The following is an 18,008-nucleotide window of genomic DNA, read 5'->3' as shown; positions in this document are numbered from 1 at the left end:
GCTCAGAAGCTTCATTTTGATTTTTTTAAAACTCAAACAAGACTTCTCAACTTTTTTTTCATAGAAGTTCCATTTATTGTTGGACAGATTGGACGGTGGAAAATGAACTTTAAAAAAAAAAATTAAGGCGAGTATTCAACTGTAAATGATCGAAAGGAAGCACTCAATTTGTCCGACACTGCTGAAACATGTTTAAATAAGTTAAAAACAAACATTCAAAGCGACAACACTAAAATAGATGAGTCTTTATATTCTTTCAATATAATCTTCTCATTCAAAGCCTGTATAAATATAAGGTGCAAAGCGTGACTGACATTAAAAGTTTCAATAATGCGTCATCCCTCTCACACATTTCCATCTGTTTCAGTAACGGCATCTGACGACAGTCAAAACTGAAAAAAATAATAACCGAAGACTATCATGGAAGACTGTTACAGGTTCTCGATAAAACTACTGGTCGTGCACCAGTAACAACTGTCAAATGAAGAGGTCGCAGCACTGAGAGCCATCCTGCACTAATCTGCAGCAACGCCCTCAGCTCAAGAGATCATATTCACAGCCACCGAGTCTTCCTTCTCAGTGGGGTCGACAGCTGGGTTCCAGCAGGACTCTTTTCCCTCCAGGAAGGATTGCTGCTCCGTTCTGCAGGTCGCCCTGCTCGGAAATGGCGCGCTTGAAGCCCCTCCCGTGACCGTTAATGGACCCCCGCTGCCATTTGCAGATGTCACCGTTCAGTATGTCTTGGATGTGCTGGACGATGAGGTTAATAGCAACTAGAGAGAGAGAGAGAGCGAGAGACACGATCTGTCAAAATTCATGCTGGAGTAATCGGCAGGAATGCAACCTTATTCAGGGATTGAAACTCACCCATATTGTCAACTCCCCTTGGAATGATGACGTCGGCATACTTCTTTGTCTGCAAGGACAAATGTCTTTAGAAATAAAGTACAGCAGCACTGAACAAGGTGGTCAAATGTTCTAAACGTCAACACCGTGTGGTTGATTATTCAGCTTTAAAACAAACTTTAGATTTTCAGTGATGTTTTAATCAAAAGCTGCAGCGAGGTAAAAAGAGAGAAAAAGTACTGACTAAACTGCACGACCTGTTAGCAATGTTTTGACATGTTTGAGGCATTTGCCTGCCTTTTTTGTTCATTAAAAGCAAGAAATGTCCCAATGGTGGGTGCTGAGGACTTTCATTTATTCATTTTTTTTTAATCTGGACCAGATCTTTATTTTTCTTTTATGACTTATTGCAGTGGTCTTAGGACAGATATAATTTTTTTTTTTTTTTTTTTTTACTGGAATTGTATTGTAGCTTATGATTCTGGTATACTGACAACCTGAGCACAACTCATGCAGAGAAATATCCTTATTGTCACACTTACAGGCAAACAAAACTCCTCAAACGCAGGCTTTACAAACGTTGTATACTGAGTGAGAATCTGCTCCAGGTCTCTTCCTCTGTTCATATCTCGCAGAACTGAAGGGAAAAATCAGGTCAAATTATCCAATATACTGTGTCAACTTTTTGGAGTCTACTGTGTGTGAAAGTGACGATACCTCTGCGAGACAGTCTAACGTCTGAATCCGTGTCCACAAACAGCTTCATGTGAAACATATCCCGCACCTGCTGCATGTAGAAGACCAGGATCCCCTCAAAGAGGACCACGTCAGCTGGGTACACTGTGATCCTGTCCTCTAACCTAGAGAAAACATCCAACCGTTTTCAGCAAAAACGATGATAAGGAAAGCTGGAGAGAAGATGCAGCATACGGCTTCCTCTTACCTGGAATGGGTGACGAAATCATACGTTGGAACTTCGACCACCTGTCCCTCCACGATGTCCTTCAAGGTTTTGTACATTAACTCGTTGTCAAATGCCTCTGCAAAACACCAGATATAGACACATTTACTATGTTTTTTTTTTTAAACAGTACCTCTCCACAGTCCAGCACTAGCAGAATGTGTCCTGGAAACATGTTTGTTTGTGTTAGCAGAATCTGTGAGCTAAACAGTTTTTAATACAGTCTGCTCAGAAGAAGCTTTTTTTTTTTAACTCCAGAAATATTTTACTTGTTTTTGTCCCTGCAGCTAAACAGCCAGACATGCAGGTTAATTTCTAAAAATCTGTGAAACTTTGTACATACCACCAACTATTCAAACTAAAACAGTTTCATTTCCTTTGTAAAGAGACAACAGGACCGTGTGTGCTGTTGAGGGAAAAAAAAAATAAACATACTGAATGTGGACTGTACCTACCCGGGTGATCAAAGTTGTACTGGCCCTTTAGTGCTTTCATCTTCTGTTCTGGAGTGAGGACTCTGTAGAAGCTGTCCTGGCTTATAATAGCCACCTGTCCCTGGCGGTGGTCCACCTTGTTCTGGCCCAGGAGCTCCATGATCTTGGCGCAAACTGTTGACTGTAGCACAAAGATCCATTCACTCAAACTATTGATTCACAAGACCAGTCTGAATGTGTTTTTATAGGTTGACTAACATGTACCAAAGGAAAGGTGCTAGTTTGTTAATCAATTAGGAGTTCTGGACCTAAGTGATTGTGTGTGAAATAAATGACCTTGTCAATTAAACCAGTGCTCTGTCACGTGACTGCTGCTCATGGCAGAAAAAAATTATCTTCACAGCTGCTAGATGAAGCTCGGTAGAAAGAGTCTAGGCAACTGTGGTAACATCTACAGAGAATATATGTAATGTTTTATTTGATTTGTCAATGACTAAATTAAAGAAAACGTCCACAGAGGAAGTGGGCGTGCCTGCTACTTTGACAGTTTGGCAAACGCTAGTTAGCGTTGCTAACAACATGAGCTAATCTACGCGGGATGCTTATGACGTTATTTCTTTAAAAACACACACTGACCTTGCCGCTGGCCGTTCCTCCACTGACCCCGATAAGAAAGGGTCGATGTCGGGGCCTTTCCGCCTCGTCTTGGGCTCCGAGAGCATCCATCGAAGTGGAGAGACTGCGGAGTTTTTGAGACCTCGGTTGTGTGTTAGCTATGCTACCTTCAGCAACAACAACTCGCTGTTCTCGCGATAACTGCTCAATTCAGTCATATTAGCGTGAATGGGCCAAAGCATAAAAACAAAGACTAACAAAAGAAATTACCTAAATGGTGATAATTACTAATTTAATAGTAACAATAATAAATATAATTAACATTCTAAAAATACTAATAATCAGATCATATCTTCAAATGTATATATAATAAAAACATTAGAGAATAAATTGTAATTACTGGTGTTTAAAGTTTGTTTTCTGTGTGTTTGTGCCTTCATGTTTATATTGGTCTTGTTTGAGTTTGCAGGTGTGTAAATATATTCAGGGCTTTGTGTGAGTTAGTTTGTGTGTAGCTATTTTTGTGTATGTGTGTGTTCAGGTTCAGTTTAAATGTGTAAAGCCAAACATGCCTGGAGCAACACTGAATCTTATAAAAAAAATCACAATTTAACACCTATTAATTCTCATTAATCTACTTGTGTAATCAAATGTTTACTGTTGTGTTGGTTGTGGTTAGAAACTTTGTTTTTAAGAGTTTGAAATGATTTTAGCTCAAGCAGCTGCTGTGATTAGAGTTATGATGTGATATTAAGATGTGTCTAAACACTTTCCATAGTGCTTGTTAAGAATCCATGGCATGTAAATGATCACAAAATACTTAATTTATTGCCAAACTAATAATTCACTTCACATTATATACATATACAGTATAAAGACAGTGTTATTGTTTATCTTCGTTATTGCCTTTTTTATCTGGGTCTTCACTAAGTTGAGAATTGTCTTTGATCGATTCATCCAGTACTATCTCCCAAGCAGCACTTCCTTCAACCCTCTTCACCGTCTCTCCTTTGGCAGCGAGGATTTCCTCGATGTTTCTGGAGAAAATTAAGCAACATGATCAACAAGAACTTGAGTCATATAAAATATACAGGACACACAATTATTGTTGAGTCAAAGATGACTCTTTAAAGCTCTTACTTCTTTGGTATGCTTCAATGTGTGAAATGTCTTTGCTCAAATCACAAGTGTTATATGACGCATCTCAATTTTAACAGAAACTTGCATCAATGCCTGAACAAGAATCTGGAAGTGTGCAAGCGCGTACACGTCTGAACTCCTAGCTGCTGTTTTGAACAATAGAATGGGATTTGTTTTCCACAGTGTTAAGGATCAATCAATCTTTATTTGTATTCATAACAAGTGTTATCTCAGGACACTTTACAAAAAGCAGGTCAAAGACCTTACTTATTGCTTTATTACAAGGGCCCAGCTTAATCTGTCATAAGGTGGCAAAAAAAAAAAAACTTCCCTTTAACAGAAATTTTCAACAGACTCATGACGGAACAGCCGTCTACTAAAGTTGCGCTGGGCTTGAAAATGAGGAAAGGATCAATCTCATTTAATAGTAAAGGCAAAACTTCTAGAGCTACACCACAAACATCTATTGAGTCACACTAAGACCAACACATCACGATCTGCATTTACATTATGTCTTTCAAAAAGCAAATTGTTAAACAGAACTTCCAGCACGTTTCAGGTGATGCAGAGACAGCAGACATTACACAATTTGTCCACCAGAGTTCACTAAGAAGTTAATGTAAAAATGTCCCACACACAGTAAAAAACACATTAGTATCATGTAAGGAGGGGGGCTTGTTTATGTTCTGGGTTGTTGTTGTTGTTGTTGTTGCTGCTGTGTATAAAAGCATCACTAACCTCTTCCCTTCCAGGTCAGAAAACCATTTGAGGTTGTCAGCGATGATGTGGTGATTTTTACATCCTGGACATGTCACTATGACAACTCCTCTGTGGTAAGCTTGTTTGGATATTTTCTTCATGGACCTGGTGGAGCAAACCTGAAGAGATATATATATATTCAGATATTCAGGGGTTTAAGGGCATCTTAAGACACACACACACACACACACACACACACACACACACACACACACACACACACACACACAAGTACCTTGCATGTGTAAACCAGCTGATAATGGGTGGACTGAACTTTTCCGATGGCATCCTTTTTGACACTTGGTGAAACTGAGAATCCTCTTGCTCTGCCTTGACAGGTTCCATCATGTCTGTCAGCAGATAACAACATATGAAAAGTACGCAGGTCCAGTGAGGGAAACCCTCCCGACCTCAGAGCTGAGACGGGCGGTGGTCCTGAGGTCCGACAGGGTTTTAAAAGACGACCATAACACCGACACAACCGAGTGACGGGAAACATCTTCCTGGAGGAGTAAGTAAGTTACAAAAACATTTAATCCAAAATCAATTGACAGAACATAAACAGTATCGGACGTTTCGTCAGCGTGTAGTATGTCGCCGTCCTATGACGTCAGAGCTAGAGTGGTTTCACAGTGAATTTAAAATTATCCACGTTTTTGTTTGCATAAATGCTTCTTTTGGCAAATGCAATATTTATGAAATGTTTAGAAACACGTAAAAAATATGATGACTATTTTCATTTTACGCAACTTCCGTTCAGTACTAAGCCTATGTATTCCATAATTATCTTAAAGCAGTTTTTTGTGCTAATATTCTGTAATAAATAAATAATAATAATAATTTTAAAAACAATATAAAGCAATTCTATTGTTTAATTACGTTTTTGTATGCATCTTTTCATAAGTGTGCAAGTAATGTTGAAATGAGGATGATCACATTTGCAATAAGAACATCGTTTTCATGAAGATTAGTCTGTTTAGTGCATCGTACATCCAAATACTTGAAGCTTATGAAATGCAATAGTTGCCATTTCTCATAAACAGGCTGGTAAATAAAAAAGAAATTGACCAACCTCAACAAAATACACGTCTACATGATTGTCTGTCTCTTTCTGTTTCCAGAATATGGCCAGCAGATGTTTAGTAATTAGTAATTTAAAAAAAGGACAGCATAACAACAGGAGTATCTAAACCCCAGAACCCACATATCACCAAGTAATGGAAACAAGAAACTAAGCCAAGAAAACCCTGCAAACAAATGTGGATTGTATATGTTTTAACTTACAAATATATAATCATAATCATGTTTAATGCCAAGTACGTTTACGCAGTATAGAATAAAATAAGCTACATTATTTTTATAAACACAAATCACTTGTGCAATATCACAAATACAGTAATATTCCAAGTTAATATTACAATGTTAAATCGGAAAATATTGTGTTAGCTTATAGTGCTGATAGTATTACGAAGTGTTCACATAACAAGTGAGCCGGGTGTCTTTGGTTTCTTACATTTTTAAAACATATTTGGCTCCGTTACATCCATGCTTTTATTTTGACAGCGGCTACACTTCCGCCAGTATCGTGCAGCAGCAGCAGCAGTAGCAGCAGCGATAGCAGCAGCAGCGGCAGCAGCGGCAGCAGTAGTTCGCGCGAGCCGACAAACCCGTCCGGCCCGTCCGTTCATGCACGGTCATTTTCTCCTCCGTTACTGTCGTACGGGGGCTCTGGCCCGGTTGTCCGACCTACCACAGCCGCTGAGAGACGTTTGAGAAATGTGTCACCTTTGTGCCAAGCAGGCGAGAGAAAACAGCTTTAATAAAACAGGTGGGTCTTTTTTTAATTCCCTGCCGCAGTTTGCTCACCCGGTCATCGGTATGAGACATGGTTTCCAGCCGCCGCTCGCCTGGCTGTTGTTGTGGAGAAGTCCTCCTCATGAAAGGTCGCTCACTGGGTTAGATTACATATTATTTCATCAGACTGCATTACTGCCAAGGCTATTAATCAAATAAGAATGTCCAATTACATATTCTCTGACATATCTTCGTGTCCACTGTTGAAGGCCAGCATGTTATTCTGATATTTTAACACAAACAACACAATGGGCTCAAATCTTTGGACAAATTCAGCCTCAAACCGAAGTAAAAAAGAAAACTCATTTGTATTTTAACAGTTTTGTTTTCATCTGTTATTTCTGCCCAAGTGTTGTATGCATATTGAATGAATCTTTCCTCAGAGTATTTTCATTATGACACCTTTATTGCAGTGATACTAAGGCGTGTGCATCTACAATGAATGTGTAGCCTATAAGATTGCTGTGATACACAGTGTTTGCACATTACCTTTTCTAGCTATTATTGCTGTCCTTTGTGATGAGAAAGAAAGGAAATCTGTCTGTGCTGTATGCAGCTGTAGAGTCACATCAGTCAAATGATCAAATCAACATGTGTCTTCATCAGACCTCGTCCTTAGATGTATTTTGTGAGAGTGTATATGTGCGCGTGTTTGTGCGTGTGTGTGTGAGAGAAAATGGCATAAACAGTTCTGTCATGAAAAGGAAAGTTGCTGTAAGTAAGACCGAACCAGTTAGATCTGGTTAACACTGCAAACACTGCCTCCATGGTTCTTGATGTTGCAAGTAGTCTATGATAACAATGTCAGTGCTGCTCAGAACAGACGGGCTGTGATATCTCAGGTTTATTCTCTCTCCAAGAATGCTGTTGTTTTTGAGGAACGGGAAACACCCTGGTCATGGGTATGTGGGTGTCTGGGATCCCATATCATGTGCTAAGAATCAGCTTGTATATAATGTCCACCTACAAAATAACCCCAGACACTTAAAGAATGTGCTGCAGATAAACCAGACAACAGGCGAATATAAATGATTTCAGTGTGCCTGTTCTGTATTTTGGTAGCTGTAAATGGAAGTAATTTCAACTCTAGCATTGATTGTTCATTCTAAAACATTAGTAAATATAACAAACTAATGCCATAAATCCTTAACAGCTAATCATAACAGAAAAAAATAATAAATATACGTCTTTCCCTCTCTTCTGAAAACCCTTCAGAGAGATACTGATTGTTTTTGTCACATGAAACTGCTTCATTCTTGGATTTGACCCGTTTTAGTAGCTGGTATTTTGTTCGGTCTGATTAAGGTCAATCTCTCTGTTAGCACTGGGACCTTGTTGCTGCTGTCCTCCTGTGTACACACATCTAATCATTTCTCCACTGTGCTCAAAAAGAAGTTTGAGTGGCATCTAGAAAGCATCCATTGTGCTGGCGTTTATACATCAGTGTAGAGTCCAGTTTTGGAGCTGCAGGAAGATTGATGTCGGGTGACACGTGTTTAGTGATGGTGTTACATGAGTGCACAGTGGTGCACAGGCTTCTTTAAACCTGTGTGTGTGTAGACAAGATATACCGTCTGGGAATCATGATAGTCTGTGCCATATACAGGCGGGAATTACATGCATGGCTCATGATAACAAGTATATCTTAACACAGATCTGCAATAATTGATGTGTTGGATCCAATCATCCATCACAATGTCTACTGGAACTAACTGAAGAATGCAAAATGCTCCAAAAAGGTAAAGAGTAGGATCAGTGTATTTACTTTGACTTCCGTCTGGTGTCAGTTTCCCTTCTTATCAGGCATCATATTTGAACTTCTTTTGCTGCTGCTCTTTGACATTATCCCACTGTCTTCACATTTCCCTCATAAGCCATAAGAGCAGTTCTGAGGACACATGAAGTGTTAATGCAGTTAAAAGTTTAGTTTGAGTTTATTTTGAATCAGGGACATTGTACATAAAGAAACATTAGTCTCAGAACAGAAGAGATGCGTTGGACCAGATTTAGCTAACTAGCTAATTTACATCTGTTGATGTGCTATATTTAAAAAAATAAATAAAAATTGTTCATTGTGTCACAGGAGAAAGTGTCATAATATACAATATATTGCTGCAGCAATGTTTTGTCCCACCCTTATAATGCAGCAATATGCCAGCTCTAATATGTTCAATTCTGGACTAAAATGGTTTCTAGACAGAACATCACTTCCTTCTACATAGCCGAGGGGCTAGCAACTCTGTCTGGATTTTTTTCTGTTTCGCGGTAACTTTTGTTAAAAGACATAAGACGTGTCCTTGAGGGAAAATAAGGCTTGGCTCTGTAATAAACTGGCTCTCACAGCGTCCAGGTTCACCTGCAGCTCTTTCAGCCCGTGTGTCAGAGGGTCATGGACAAAGACTGCCAGCACAAAAGCTGCTCTGTTCAGGGAACAAGTCCAGGAAAAATGCACCAGAGAAACTCTACAAACAGGAAGCCAAGAGCAGAGTCACCAGTACAGTCCTGGTCTTTTTTCTTTTTTTAAAAATTCCTTTGGTGCTGTTTACTGCCATGAGAGGGAGGAGATAGCTTCAGTTTCTCAAAGGGGAAATTCAGGGAGGGAGATGTACAAGCGAGATAAGCTGCCTGCGTGTGATAATGTGAGATGCTGCATGTTTTTCTGACTGAAGACGTCTGTGAATGTTACACTCGTGTACTCGGGACTGTTTGCTGGTGTGAACCTCTTCATGCTGCATGAATCTTTGTCATCACAGCTTATGTGACATTAAGTTTATCTAAGGTCTGTGTTTGGACAGGAACCTGCGGCCGTTTTACACGTCAACCTAAGCATGTTTCATTTTCACTTCTGGTTTTGGATGATTTAATAAAATGAAAAGCTTCCCTGTTGTTGTTAATATCACTGGCGTTGTTACATTTAGAGGTGTTTTTGCAGCATGTGTGCTGTTATTTCTCTGTTCCATTAAAAGCAGCAACCTTACACAGGCCCTAAAGAGGCTGTACTGCCATTCTGGTTTGAACTGGATAAAAGACAGCTTTTTTTTTTGTGACCACTTGACCGAGTATCCTCTTTCATCCTTCCCTTGAAAAAAGGAGCCAGTTGAACATAGAGGGATACATTATGCTTTAAAAGATGAAGATTGTTGTATATTCTTGTCGATATAAAAAAGGACTCGGGGTTGTCCACCTCCAGCTGCTTACTCTCTGAATAACGGTAACTTTGAAACAACTTGATAAAAGAAGAAACTGCCTCTGCTGCAGTCTTTTCTAACTTGAATCACACATTAACTGTTTGAGGAAGTCGCCCAGCTGTGGCCGGATGGACACACTCGAGCATCAATGTGTAACATGGAGAATCTTGAGTTGTGGCGTCAGCAGCCGTCCAGTCTCATTGAGTATCACTTCCAGTTTGCTGAGACAGTTCTGAAGTCAAGGTTCAAGTGGTTGATACTGACTTGGTTTCATTTTGACCGCTCATCTGATAATTACTTTAATGAGCTTTAAGAAGTCAACTCATCCGATTATGCTCAACTAGAAATTAGAAAGAAAAAAAACATAATCCCTGTCTGTATTTCTTTAGATCTTGAACTCTGGTTTGACAACCAGCGACTAAAGATTAAACCAGGGGGAACAAGGCCCAGTGTGTGAACATGTGCTGTGTCAGGATCTGTGCTGCTTCAGCTTCTCGCTTGCTCTGCAGTCTCTGACCTGCGGTGTGCTGTCTGCACACATGCAAGACACCAAGGACTTTCCTGATGCACAGCAAATATAATGACCGATGTTCTTTTATAGGCCATCTGCTGTACCTGTGATGATGCACAGATGTATACTTGCTGAAGTCCTTAGGAACTGCTGCCCTTGGCTGGAGATACACAAGCGATTGTTGCTGTCAAGTCTAAACAGCTATTTCAATGAAATGATAGTTGGCAAAAAACTTGGTATGACTGTATACTGGTTTGGTAATTGCCTGTTTTCTGTCTTTTTTAGATAAACCATCATGATTCCCATCACAGAGCTCCGGTACTTTGCTGACACCCAGCCAGCGTACCGTATCCTGAAGCCATGGTGGGACGTTTTCACGGACTACATCTCTATAGTCATGCTGATGATCGCGGTGTTCGGTGGTACGCTGCAGGTGACTCAGGACAAGATGATCTGCCTGCCTTGCAAGTGGGTGGTCAACAAGTCCTGCGAGACGATGCCCATCCCAAACGTGAGCGTCCCCTACTCACCGGAACCCAAAGGCATCCAGTATGACCTCGACCGTCACCAGTATAACTACGTCGATGCCGTCTGCTATGAGAACAAACTCCACTGGTTCGCCAAATATTTCCCTTACCTGGTGCTACTCCACACTCTTATCTTCCTGGCCTGTAGTAACTTCTGGTTCAAGTTCCCCCGCACAAGCTCCAAACTGGAGCACTTTGTCTCCATCCTCCTCAAGTGCTTTGACTCCCCATGGACAACAAGGGCTTTGTCTGAGACCGTGGTGGAGGAGAGCGACTCCAAGCCTCTGGGGAAAATGAACGGTTCTTTAGACAAGAAGAACTCGTGCGTGAGCGAAGACGTGGAGGCCAGCGTGCCCATGCTCCAACGGACAAAGTCAAGAATCGAGCAGGGGATCGTGGATCGCTCGGAAACTGGGGTTCTTGACAAAAAAGAAGGGGAACAGGCCAAAGCTCTTTTTGAGAAGGTGAAGAAGTTCAGGATCCATGTGGAGGAGGGTGACATCGTGTACCGTCTCTACATACGCCAGACCATCATCAAAGTAATCAAGTTCATGCTGATCATCAGCTACACCGCCTACTACGTGCGCTACATCAGGTTCAGTGTGGTGTGCACGGTAAACATTCAGAAACTAACGGGGTACAGCACGTTTTATTGCGCTCACCCTTTGGCAACTCTTTTCAAGATATTAGCCTGCTTCTACATCAGCTTGGTGGTAGTTTACGGTCTGATCTGCATGTACACTCTCTGCTGGATGCTCAGCCGCTCCCTCAAACGGTACTCCTTCGAATCGATCCGCGAGGAAAGCAGTTACAGCGACATCCCCGACTTGAAGAACGACTTTGCCTTCATGCTGCACATGATCGATCAGTATGACCCCCTTTACTCCAAGCGCTTCGCCGTGTTCCTGTCGGAGGTGAGCGAGAACAAGCTGAGGCAGCTGAACCTGAACAACGAGTGGACGCTGGACAAACTGAGGCAGCGCATCACCAAGAACTCGCAGGAGAAGCTGGAGCTCCACCTGTTCATGCTCAGCGGGATCCCGGACACGGTGTTCGATCTGGTTGAGCTGGAAGTGCTTAAACTGGAGCTCATCCCCGATGTAACCATCCCGCCAATCATCGCCCAGCTCTCCAACCTCAGGGAGATGTGGCTCTACCACACGCCCGCTAAAATTGAGGCCCCGGCTCTTGCTTTCCTGAGAGAGAACCTGAAGTCGCTTCATATCAAGTTCACCGACATCAAAGAGATCCCCCTGTGGATCTACAGCCTGAAGAACCTCAGCGAGCTGCACCTCACGGGGAACCTGAGCGCTGAAAACAATCGCTTCATTGTCATCGATGGTCTACGGGAGCTCAAAAGGCTCAAAGTTCTACGTCTGAAGAGCAACCTGACCAAGCTGCCGCAAGTGGTGACAGACGTGGGCGTGCATCTTCAGAAGCTCTCCATCAACAACGAGGGAACCAAACTGATGGTGCTCAACAGCCTGAAGAAAATGGTCAACCTGACAGAGCTGGAGCTCGTCCGCTGCGATCTCGAACGCATCCCACACTCCATCTTCAGTTTGCACAACCTGCAGGAGATCGACCTGAAAGACAACAACCTGAAGACAATAGAGGAGATCATCAGCTTCCAGCACCTGCACCGCCTCGTGTGCCTGAAGCTGTGGTACAACCAGATCGCCTACATCCCCATTCAGATCGGGACGCTCACAAACATGGAGAGGCTGTATCTGAACCGAAACAAGATCGAGAAGATCCCCAGTCAGCTTTTCTTCTGCCGCAAGCTGCGCTTCTTAGACCTGAGCCACAACAATCTCACCAGCATCCACGCGGACGTGGGCTTCCTCCAGAACCTGCAGTACTTCGCGGTCACGGCAAACAGGGTAAGACGCGTCACATGCTTGTATTTGCAGAGGGGAATGTTTCAAGTAAAGCTTGTGAAGGTATTCTGTCTCCGCCCCTTTCATCTCTCTGTAATGTGTTGTATGATTACCTACCTCAAAGGCCTGATATGCAAAGGTCAATTCTTATAATGCTGAGATGTTCATAGAAAGTCAGGCAGTAAGATACTATACTGTCACTGTTATCTCTACTCGATGCCATAAATGTCAGAAGCGTTGCTCTGATGCATTTTGTCGACACAGTTCTGCTCTATACGAAACCGCCAATTCATGATAACTGCTGTCATGGATTTTTTTTCCTTTTCCATCGTTCAATCCACCGTATGCATATGTAAGAAAAAAAGTGCTGATTTCAAAGTCACATTTAAACTAGGATTGTGTTTATTTGTCCACTTTATAAGTGAACATGATGTGCTCCTAATCCTCCTTCCTCAACCCTTTAGAAAAAAAGAAAGAGGCTAATTAAAATTCCTTCAGGCTTTCCAGAGAAGTAAACAATTACTTTTCAAGTAAATACTTGCAAACCAGCTTTATTTAAGATGTGTTTTTTTTTTTTTTGTTTGTTATTGTTGTTGCTGGTTTTTTTTGCTTAGCATGCCAAGATGAGCTTCTACGCTGGGAGGTCTGTGCCGTGTTCTCCTTTTTACGGCTGCAGCTCGGCTAACCCATTTGGCTTCGGGTGAAGTAGTCAATCCTTGTGTTCCTAACAAAAGGCTGTTTATTTTATTTGAGATGGCAAATTTCAGTTGTTGTCCTTCATTAAAAAGTGAACAGCATAATGTGTTTTCACTTGTTGGTACCATTACTGCCTGTTTTTTTTTTCCCCTGCGTTATGTGTGGCTGCAACACTGAAAATAGATTCCAGCAGGTTTGTTTGCAGCCAAAAATAGATGCATTAAATGGGATCCTTCTGCTGTTTTTGCCTCCTTAACACTGTCAGCATGTTATCAATTGAAATGTGTTACATGAATTGGGCTCATGTATCTGTTTAGACAAGATGTCATTTCTTCAATCAATCAAAGCAGGACAAACATGATAGTCTGCATAGAGATGCAGACTCTGCTGAGTCGGTTACAGTAACTTTTGAGTGCCTTTTATCCTCCTTTTGACTTGTTCCCCGTGCTAAGGTTCTGAGTTGCATTATGTTTTTTTAATGGGGTAACATCTGAAATGAACTCGAGCTGAACCATTCTCCAGTCACGACAGCAGAAACAGCTTCTCATTTTCCTAATACTGCTTTGCTTACATCTCAGATCCCTGCCTCATCTCAGCAAAGCATATGGATTAAAAATGGAACACGTCCGCCTTTTGTAATCAGTGTTCATTTACACCGCTCTTTGTTCTCCCTCTTATCCTCTCCTCTTCAGATCGAGACTTTACCCCCGGAGCTGTTCAAGTGCAAGAAGCTGCGAACTCTGAATCTAGGAAACAACTGCCTGCAGACGCTGCCCTCGCGCTTCGGGGAGCTCACCGGGTTGACACAGTTGGAGCTGAGAGGGAACCGCTTGGAGTGTCTCCCAGTGGAGCTCGGTGAGTGTCGGCTGCTGAAGAGGAGCGGCCTGGTGGTGGAGGAGGACCTTTTCAACACGCTGCCAACAGAAGTCAAAGAGCAGCTCTGGAGGGCCGACAAGGAGCAAGCTTGAGCCCAAAACCTCCTTGTCTGGTAAAAACTCCTTGTTCGGTAAAGAAAAGAGAAGTTTGACAGAAGAAACAAGTTTTTTAGTTTTTTTAAGAAGGGCCAATCTTGAGAGATTTGCAGCAGGGTCACAAATGTGATGGCTTGTTGGTGCTAAAGTAGCACCAGTGTCAACTTTTAAGACCTCAAAGGATGTCACTAGCTTCTCATAAAGCTCTACAAAGACAGGTGGTTCAGCATTGTAAAATCCTCCTATATGTAATGCTGCAAGGATGCCAGCAGCTGATGTTGAATGTGCATGACACAGCAGGACCACGCTCAAGCAAACCTGTTTTCATTTGAGAGACACAAAAACAAATAAACTTTGCACGGATCAGCCCCGCCACAGTGAGCCCAGTGTGCTCACTATTTCTCCTTTGCTGATCATGCACAATTTAGAAGAGTTCAAAGCAGTATTTGCCTGACTGTTCTCTGGCCTTGAGACTTCAGTCTTACTCCTGACATTTTAACTTTTGCAGCTGTCAGAGTACTGGCTGTAGACGAAGATGTAAGTAAATAAAAGAATGTGAAACCAGCAGCCAATGTGTGGCAGGAAGGTTTGCACCTGTTGCTTTCTCCAGACGTTACAGTTGCTGACAGATGAACCTGCAGCTGATCTCCCAGCTTTGGCCTTAACTCGGAGGGACTGATGCACGACATCACAGCAACAAACTTTACAGTACAATATCTAAATAACCCCCGGCTGTTCATTTATAACGTCTGCCTGTCCGGCAGGAGATTCCTTCCCGGTGGGAGAGCAACAGTCCATTCCTTCTTGGACTTGTTATTTTGCTTCACTGTAAATTTGACCGTACCTTTTTCTGTTTGCATGACAAAACATCACACATTATTTGTGTGTCTTATTAATGTTTGTGTGATTGACTGAGATCTGGCTTGTTTTTGTTTGTTTTTTTGGCTGGGGGGGGTTGGTTTTTTTTTTTAAAGGAGGTCAATAATTTATTTAGATGTCAAGTAACATGATTAGCGTTTTCTAATGCTGCCACACAATGGTTTCATGTTGGGCCTGTTTTTTGGCCCCTTTCTTGCCTTTAATAGATTGAAAAGCTGGAGATAGAAACAGAGCGAGGACAGAAAGGCTAGCTTGCATTAATTTGAACCTGGGCCGTTGCAATAAGGACTCCGAATTTGTGCGTTAGGTCGGTTGGGCATTTTAAACATGCTATTTTGTGATCGGATAACATTGAGTTAATACCAGATCAAGAAGTAGTTACTGACTGAAGACCACACATTGAACACAGCCACCGAGTTGTTGTCTTGCACTGGAGTTTCTTTTGGAACTGAGTAAAAATCTTAAGTGGAGTTTGTTCATTTGAAGGCTTCACCGACAATATCAGTTAAAGAAAATTGTCCCATTGATGACATGAAGAGATTATTCCTGTAATCAGAAAACTCTCTCCCCTGTTTTATGTCTTTGTTTTTATTAGATATAATACACATGCAAGCTTGCACATTTCTTATCATACACTCTGTAGTTGATGCAGACCAATAAAACGAGGAGGAATCATGGTACTTTTTATGCTCCTTGAATTATGAGACTTTAGATAAAAAAGGTGTGGATGAACTCCTGCAGATATGAGGCAGGAGAGGTTTAACTAGCTGCCAGGTGCTGCCACTCTGCAAAGGAACATGTGACTCAAAGTGCTGTTTGTATGTGAGGCCCTCGATTTCTCATGCTCAGTTTACTCCTGGGCAAACTGGACATATTCCGCCGCTTCTGTTTATCCAAAAGGAAGACAAACAGGAAATCAGAGAGTGCAGGAAACTGACCACTAACAAGGGGAACATTTGTGAGCTTGAAACACTTTTCTTGTTACGGCCTTGGATTTACTAGCATCGTTTGGAGTAACCCTGCTATGTTCACTCCACCCCGGCATCTCGTTGCTAATATGGCCTTAATCTTTTACGAGCTCTACGCCCTGTTAATGATCACAAACATCACGTTCATGTCTTGTTTTTCATGTGTTGTTAAATGTATAGCTTGTTTTGTACATTTCAGGGGTATGGTGTGTGCTCTTATTGTTACCAGCTGTTTTTGAGTTCAGCTTTTTTAAGACATTTAAGGGAGTTTTTTTTTTTTTTTTTACTGTGATGATACAATTGCACCTTTGTTCACAGTGATTTTTTTTTTTTTTGTTTCACTGAGGCCTTGGCTGAATCCAAATGCCCTTCTTGGGGTCATGAGTGAAGTGCTGCTCTGAACGAAGAGCCTGAATGTGTCGACGAGCGAAGCAAACAATTTCAAGTTAAAAGACAAGGTCACAGATCATAACAAGAACAAAAATGCAGCAGATGACAAAAGAAAGGTAATTATTTAAAGGAATGCTAAGCTTTTCCAAGGTTGATTGAAGTTGCATGTCTACCTTGTTGTACTTGTGCTCTGGTTGACTTTTTTTGGGGCCAAATTAAAGCACAAACTATTTTTTTTTTGCTAAACTCTACACAAGGTGACCTGATGAAAGCCAAACAAGAAATGCCAAACAGGCAATTATCTGAAATACGAGCAAGTTAAAGCTCCTGTGAGGAAATGCTAGTGTGTTGATTTTGGCGCCCCCTGTGGACAAAGCGGTACATATTATTTCTTTCCTGCTTTTGTTCTGTTCATATTGCTTTTCTGAAGTAAATGTTATCTAGCTTTCTTTGAACAGTCTAATGAAACACTCAGTTAATCATTGATAAGGAAATTGAACATTATGGGTATTTCAACAGCGTGTTGTCAAACAGCATGTCTGACGCCCCCCCCCCCCCCCCCCCCCCCCCCCCCCCCCCACAGCAATACTGTTTAGAAATAATCTGTTTTTGTTGGTTGTAATGCCAACAAAAACAGATTATTATAGGTGATGTTAATTGTATATTCTTCATGTCAGTCTCTATCGTAGCCAGCTAAAATCTCCTTACAGGAGCTTTAAACCTCAAAAATGATCCCATATGTCTTGTCCTGTAGCTTTCCATGGATAAAGGGACAGGTTGTGAGAACACTTTAATGTCACTCCAACCTTTATTTGCTCTGTAACATTGCTCACTGTAGTGGTGCAGTGCAGCTGCCAGCGCTGCTGACACCAAATATCTCCCTCCTGCAGTGCAGCACCAACAGAGTGTCACATTGAGACGTTTGAAAAACTGCCCGTCAGTTATTGTATCAAGTTTGTTTTGTTCTTAGCTTAGTGGTTGGAAAGTCACTGCGAAATTTACGCCTTTAAGTATTTATAACCCCAAATGAATTCTAAAAAGTTGTTGAAATTACTTTAAACATTTTGAAAATTCACATTTCAGCTTTTCTTTATTTGATCTGTAGCATCATCAGTCTGATGACACATCCGTAGTCAGACAAAGTTTTCCATCTAGAGTTTTCCTGTTCACTTTCTGACTGTAAAAATCATTTTAACCCTAGTCATTTACTCTTCTGACTTCCGGAGCTGTGACATCAGCAGCACAGTCGTCCACAGTCACTTCCCTCTTTGTCACACGATGAGTACATCCAAACCTGTGGCCCCACTCCCCTTTTTCCCGTGTGTCAGGAAAAGGAGCTGGTGACTCACTGGGGTGAAAGTCTGAGATGAGGTCAGCCAGTTGTTAGTG

The 18,008-nt window shown here is 41.7% G+C and overlaps 2 protein-coding genes and 1 long non-coding RNA gene across 3 annotated transcripts; 1 reads left to right on the top strand and 2 right to left on the bottom strand.

The window, feature by feature from the left end:
- Positions 1-51: 51 nt before the first annotated feature.
- On the bottom strand, positions 52-3,070 carry uck1 (uridine-cytidine kinase 1). The gene is made up of 7 exons (XM_079363624.1): positions 2,878-3,070; positions 2,263-2,422; positions 1,790-1,886; positions 1,564-1,706; positions 1,389-1,483; positions 868-916; positions 52-773 (listed from the first exon to the last, which is right to left on the bottom strand). Exons 1-7 carry the CDS (start codon positions 2,965-2,967, stop codon positions 577-579), a joined length of 831 nt encoding a protein of 276 aa, XP_079219750.1. The 5' UTR covers positions 2,968-3,070; the 3' UTR covers positions 52-576.
- A 1,664-nt stretch (positions 3,071-4,734) lies between these two features.
- On the bottom strand, positions 4,735-5,376 carry LOC306836505. The gene is made up of 2 exons (XR_013780787.1): positions 4,991-5,376; positions 4,735-4,860 (listed from the first exon to the last, which is right to left on the bottom strand). It is a non-coding gene; the product is annotated as an uncharacterized lncRNA (long non-coding RNA).
- Positions 5,377-6,384: 1,008 nt separating this feature from the next.
- lrrc8aa (leucine rich repeat containing 8 VRAC subunit Aa) lies at positions 6,385-17,157 on the top strand. The gene is made up of 3 exons (XM_079363847.1): positions 6,385-6,583; positions 10,594-12,718; positions 14,104-17,157. The coding sequence occupies exons 2-3, from the start codon at positions 10,604-10,606 to the stop codon at positions 14,377-14,379; spliced, it is 2,391 nt and encodes a 796-aa protein (XP_079219973.1). The 5' UTR covers positions 6,385-6,583; positions 10,594-10,603; the 3' UTR covers positions 14,380-17,157.
- Positions 17,158-18,008: the final 851 nt, after the last annotated feature.

This window comes from Symphodus melops (assembly GCF_947650265.1).
Source record: "Symphodus melops genome assembly, chromosome: 16".
Lineage (NCBI taxonomy): Eukaryota > Metazoa > Chordata > Actinopteri > Labriformes > Labridae > Symphodus > Symphodus melops.
The sequence above is the reverse complement of the archived record's forward strand: the minus strand, read 5'-3'. Positions and strand labels throughout refer to the sequence as shown.